At 49.8% G+C, this 6348-nt stretch overlaps 1 protein-coding gene across 1 annotated transcript in view; it reads left to right on the top strand.

The window, feature by feature from the left end:
- Positions 1-6229: 6229 nt before the first annotated feature.
- Positions 6230-6348, top strand: part of PRKG1 (protein kinase, cGMP-dependent, type I) — a 517290-nt gene continuing 517171 nt past the window's right edge. Inside the window, exon 1 of the mRNA XM_009881637.1 lies at positions 6230-6298. Coding sequence (XP_009879939.1) covers positions 6230-6298 — 69 coding nt within the window. The remainder of the gene's footprint in view (positions 6299-6348) is intronic.

Below are 6348 nucleotides of genomic sequence, written 5' to 3'. Positions count from 1 at the left end.
GCGCACATGCCTACAGAGGGGAAAAATAATATTATTCATATAATAACGTGCCAAAACCCGCGTGGGGCCTGGGGGATTGGACCAGATAAAACTCGAATGAAATCCCCGCTATCCTTGGAGTTGATGGAGACTTCCCCCCCCTGCCCCCCATCATCCTCCGATGCTGTTGAGCAGTCGCAGCGAGAGCTCGGCAATAAGAGCATGTACGTGGTGATAACGAGGTATCCAAATGAATACTTTTGGCTTCCTATTTTCCCTGAAATTAAGGAAAATGACATCCTGCTTGTGACATCCTGACAATGATATTAATTTATGTTTATACCAGAAGAAATTAAGCCCATGGGACCGTACACGAAGCAATCAGTCCTAAGCAACAGGGAGAAAACGTGCCAAAAAGAAAGAGGAGAAGAACACAAGGAAGTATTTCCAGCTTATCACCGCAAGAAAAATATCCTATGCGGTGCATCACTCTGTTTCTGCACGCTAATGAAATCTTGTAAGCCCGAATCCTACATACCGGCGATCAGAACAGTTTTCCCCAACTCAGTGCCTGCACCATCGTTTTGTTGGAAGTTATGACAGATTACAATTAATAGCGGTGGAGGGGGGTAAATTCAGTCCAGTTCTGTGAATATGCTTGTGCAGCATCACCGGCTGCTTTCTGTCATCCAAAGGAGCGCGATGTATTTCTTGCACGCTTTAGTAGCTGCAGGGCTTAGGGCCATAAGCCACCCCGGCGCATACATCCTCACGCGCTGCGCTCTGCCCAAAGCCAACTCCGAGGCGCTTTGTGAAGGTGTCAGGCAGCAAGAAAGACTGTAAGAAGCTCTGTGAGGAGCTTAGCACGCAGGCTGCTCCGTAGCGTCAGCGGCTTGGGGATTGAGAAGGCTGATTTTTCTTATTTTTTATTTATTTTTTTAACATATAAATATCTCTTTTGCATTTCCCAGTGCAAATGAAACTGCGTGTGGATGCTTTCTGCTTCCCGTTTGGGGTGGTACCCAAAAGGGCCTTATAGCTGCAAGTAAATTAGGCACTGAGGAGGTGACACAGTTTATTAAATTACCCGGTGAAGTAGGGACTAAAATGACGTTTGCTGAAGCTGGAAAGAGCACAAAACCAATCCTTCCTCTTTGGGATCTTAAAAGGCCCTCCAGTAAGAAGTTATCTTGTGTGAGATAAGAAAAACGATTAAAAAAGAAAAACCTGGAAGAAGGCAAGGAGTGCCTGGGCTCCTTCCAAATTCAATTAGCACTTGCTCTGCTTACCACCCTGCTTTTGGCGTCACGCCTGTTCCCAGGGGCTGATTTACCAAATACAGCTGAGAGGTGGAGGGAGAACAGGGCTGGGTGAAGGAGCCAGGGCTGGGAGATGCTGTGGCCATGATGTGACTGCATCCCAGCATCACACCTGGGACACGGGGCACCGTGTCCCGTAAGACACGTGGCCACATCGTCTCTCCCACTGCACTCATGTGTCTGAAGACAAGACCCTCTAGATAGACCTATATGAAATACCTGCTGCTCTTTTAAACAAAAATGCCTTTGATGGGCTCTCTAACCACTGCCTTTATTAATCCCTCTATAAAGGCCAGCGCAAACCCCTCTAAAAGTCACAAAGTCCTACCTAGTGCTTCATCTGGTCCATGAGACAGCTGCATCGCTTGGGAAGCTGCCACAAACCTTTAGCTTATGGTAAGCTGGGGAGGGAGGGAAATATGTTTAGACTCTTGCAGTTATTTAAATAGGTCATTAAACACCGATTTTTATTTATTTATTTAATTTTAACGTGGAGGGGGATTATTGACTTCATCTGGCTCCTCCAAAACACACAGCGCTGCGACCTCAAGTCCACTCTACTGCCGCAGAGGCTCTTTGCTTGCAAAAGCGAGTTTAAAAGAGAAATGGTGGGGGCTGTACAGGCAGAATAAAAGCCAGGGTATTGATTTTATAAAAATCCAGCATCACCTTTGATACTCTGTTAAAGTTACACTAAGGGATAGCTGGCACGGCTTCCAGCGGGATAATTACAGCCCCAGTCTGAGTAATGTCTGCGCGCTCAGGGCTTGCAAAGTGATCTGCCTTTATTAGAAGGAACCTGAATGAGAAATGAAGGCGCTGATCCTTCCTGGGTTCGATAGCTGGCGTATTTCACGTATCTACTTTCTGTAAACGGTTCTCTATAGTGCTTCATAACAGAGAAGCCGCCGGGAGCCAAGAAAATAAGCTCTGGCAGTGCTGGCCGAAGCCAACGGGGTCACTTCCAGCGGCACGTCGCATTTTTTGCCTGCTTTGTACGTGAAAAGTTGTCGCTGCGGATGTTCACCCACCGTCGGGAGATAGTCATGGGAATGGAGGGGACTCGCTCCTTCGGAATGCTCTGGGACTGACATATCGGGCACAACATTGCCCTTTCTTATAGCCGGTATCATGCTCTTTCCTTGGATAAATGCTAATCCCTCAGGGTGTTGCCGGTGAGACTCAAAAGCTGCATTTTCAGAAAGTGCTAATAAAAGGCACTAATAATTAGGTGTTTGGAAAACTCTTTGCCAGCTCTTGTAGGAACTGCCCGGGCTACAACCAGTTTTTGTCCCCATCCTGACCACTGGCGATAACTTCTCCCACCTTCGTAACAACTGTCCCCATCTTAAAAGCAAAATATTAATCCTGGGGGCTACCTAGGGTAAATGGGACTATCCAGGATAAACGGGACTGGTGGCGATGGTGTCTTCTGCAGCCGCCTGGTGGATTTGCAGGAAAGGTGGGGATGCATTATCCCATCTTCTACCCCCCACAAGGAAGAATACGGGATAACGCTGAACCCTCTCGTTACTGCAAGGTCACCGGCTGTGTTGCTCCAAATCCCTGAAGGGTTTCCAGTTAGGAGCTGCCTCGCTCCCTGCCTGGTTTTTCATATAATATGGGATGTCTGGCGGACTTTAGAGTGTTGAAGCCAATTAAGATGTCTGGCCCTACTCAGCGCCTTAATTCTTCTTGCTGGTGCTTTGTTGAAGGCTGTGTTTTGTCTCTGCGCTTTTTGAAAGATGCCGGCCTTCAGATAAAACCACAGTTGTTTTAGGAAAAAAATCCAGATACTGCAGCAGGCGTCTTCCTGGAAGGGCTGATGGATGCTGAGGGTGACTTTGGCTTGATGTAGGGACCGCGGGATTTCATGGGCTTTGCGAACCGCTCGCTCAGTGGGTAACTCTTATTTGGGCTTCCCCCGAAGCTGACCTTCAAGCTGCGGCAGTTGCTGGTTGTAAAATTGGTAACGCTCATTGGTGACTTGCTGTGGCTGTCAGCAAGCGCACAGATTCAGCTCGGTGTCTATTCCTAGTGGTGGGTACATATTATATATATAAATATGTATATATAGCCCTTCATCTCGATCCAAAGTAGATGACTGACTGTGCTTTCCCTTCCGTGACTCCCAAGCAACCACAGCCAGATGGGATATTAATAATGATCACGTGCTGGACCGCTCATAAACTTAAAACTGAGGTTGCATGGGCGAGAAGGCAAGTTCTGCTGTCGTCTGCTCCGGAGATTTCACTTCTTTCAAGTAAAAACTCCACCTATCAAAAGAGGAAGTCATAGGCAGTGTCTGTACTTGGGGTCCAGTAAGGTAGTGGTGAAAACTGGAGAGCCTGTGAGTGCAGGGTGGCGATGACAAGATCTCAGCTGTTGTTTTAATCCACAGTAAATATATAATTATGCTTAACTCACACTATGCTTGGAGTTTTCTCTTTGTGCTGCCGGCCCCTTGGGCTGCGAAACGACTCACGCCCAAAAGTGCTGTTACTGGGGAAGAAACGTGGAATTGCGCAGTTCTGATTTGGGGGGGGGGGGGGGGGGTTTGGGTTTTTTTTTTTTAAAAAAACCCCATTGGGGAAAGTTGCATCCTTCTTGTGATGCACACGTGATTGCTGTAGGACAAAACCGCAGAAATTACATTTGGGAACCATCTCGTGGCTGCGACTTGTGGGAGGTCCCTACTGGTCTGTTGCCCTCCCTCTGCTGTCCTTGGGCAGGAAAGAAAGAGAGTTGGGAACGGCAGCAGCCTGGCCAATACGAGTGCGAAACCCCTCTCCTCACTCTCCAAATATACTTGAGCCGAGTGTATTTGGGCTTTTTTTTTTTTTTTTAACGTGCGTTCTACTGTTTTTCTGGCGATGCTTCCAGGTTGGTCTTGGCGCTTATTGAAGCGTGTCTTGGCCTTTATCGAAGTGAGAAGTTACTTCTGAAGTTATTAGACGCTGAAATTCTCCAGGAGTACCGTACCTTGGAGACTGGGGCTTTCAGCAACACCAGGGACCCCGGGGAACGTGGGAGGGACTTTCCCCACCACGTGTGGAGGAGCTCCCTGCATCCTGCCTGTCCCACACAGGTCATCTGGATGTTCCCGGAGACTGAGGACTACCTCCACCTCAAATTAACCCCATATTATGACTGGGCACTAATCTGGTGTGAAGCACTCATGTGTTGTTGGGTTATTGTCTCTCTTTTAATTGTGGTTATTGCAGTATTTATTCCTGTTCCTGTTTTCTGTGTGGAGGCCAAAGCTTATAAGCAGTCCCCGAATATGAATAATGAGCAGTGAGTTTAAATATAAGCCTGAAAAGCCTGGTTTGGTATTGGTGAGATCTGACTGCTTCATTATGTGTTTTATAAGGAAATTATGTGTTTTCTGGTGTGTTTCTTTCTCTAGTTCCCCAGCAGCAATTACTTTCGCAAAGGCCCTGAGAACCCTGGGGGTGGTGCTCCTGTTTTCCTAAAGGAAGCATTTTTTTCTTTTTTTTTTTTTTTAAGAAATGAGATTTTAACAGGGAAATATATTATGAAGGTGCTGAGCATCAGTGTGCGGTCAAGTTTCCCGACTGCTCCTCCCCAGCATCATCCCTTCCCTTCCCCGACAGTGTGCGGAGGGTCCGTCTGTCTGTCTGTCAATCTTTGCCCCATGCTACACAATAGTTTCCTACACGAGATGGCGCTCTCTGCCTTTCAATAAAATAAAATGCAACTATTAATTTTTTTTTTCATTATTTCCTTCCACACGCACACCCTCAGAGCTTGCCCCCCCCCCAGCTCTGCCTGACCCCTTGGTCCCCGGGATGCTCCTGGGCTGAGGGTGGGAACCAGGAGCAGCTCTGACCCCGAAGGTTTCCAACCCCATGTGAAAGGCTGGAGGGACAGCTACAAGTGTGCAAAACCACCCCACCACCTCCAACTCATTAAAAGAGAGGGTGCTAATTGACTTTATCACCTTGATTTAAGGCTCCTGAGATACAGCCTTGGCTTCCAATCCTAGCTCAGGTGCTTTGCCTGGTCCTTGCCCTGCCCCAAACCCAGGGAACAAGATCCCATGGTGGCCCCAGGTTGGGCTGTAGACCCTGAGGGGTTCCTGGGCTCTTTTTGGGCCCAAGGTCTGGCTGTGGGGCTGGGCCAGAGCTCCCCCCACCCTTTTTTGCCTGCAGTAAGGGGCTCCTGCCCTCCTTCCTGGAAGCAAGAGTGGTTGGGGAGGGAAATGTGATAGGGGAACTGATGGTGCCCTTTGCCAGCCGGCATTAAAAATTCATGTGCGTGATGGGCTCTTCCAAATAAGTCCAGGAAGGGCGAGTTCCTGCCTCCCCAGAGCCGCCGGCAAGTGCTCGGGCTGCCCGCCCTCCCCAGCCTGCGTCCCCCCTGGGGGACCAGGTGCCATCAGGCCCCCCCAGTGATGGGCTCTGCTTCCCCCGTGGCGTGGGGTGCAGGCTGTCCATCCATGCACGCTGGGGTGACGGGTGCCCCACAGGATGGTGGGGGGGGTTGACCCAGAGGGCAGGGGTGTGGGGTAAGCCAAGGTGGAGTAAGATGTGGGGCACCTGGAGAACCCTGGTGGGAAGGGATGGGGAGTCCGCGATGGGGAGGGATGCAGGTGCCCAAGAGGGGTGGGATGTGGGGTGACCCAGAGGGGGGGGTGGTCCACGGTCTGTCCTGGCAGGGAGGGATGCCGGGTGGCAGTAGGGTGACCCAGTAAGGACAGAGGTGGGGTGCTCCAGGGATGGGGGTACCCGGGGAGGGAGCGGGATGCTGGGGTGGTGGTGGTGGGAATGCTGAGCTCCCGGGAGAGAGGGGCGGGGCGGCTCCACGTGGCTCATTAGCAGAAGGCAATTTAATATTTATGAAGTGCTCTTGTTTGAATCCCAAGTCTTCGGCTCCAGTTACAAGGAGCTGCGTCACCCTCCGATCACATGGTAATTGTTGCTATTTCCAGGATCCCAGCCTCGCAGAGTGGCACAAAAGCTCTTTCCCCTTTTCTAGTCTTTTTTTCCCTCCCTTTTCCCTTTCTTTCTTTTTTTTTTTGGAGGGG

This window comes from Charadrius vociferus, unplaced genomic scaffold (genome assembly GCF_000708025.1).
Source record: "Charadrius vociferus isolate BGI_N301 unplaced genomic scaffold, ASM70802v2 scaffold390, whole genome shotgun sequence".
NCBI lineage: Eukaryota > Metazoa > Chordata > Aves > Charadriiformes > Charadriidae > Charadrius > Charadrius vociferus.
This window is presented reverse-complemented; position numbering and strand designations above follow the sequence as displayed.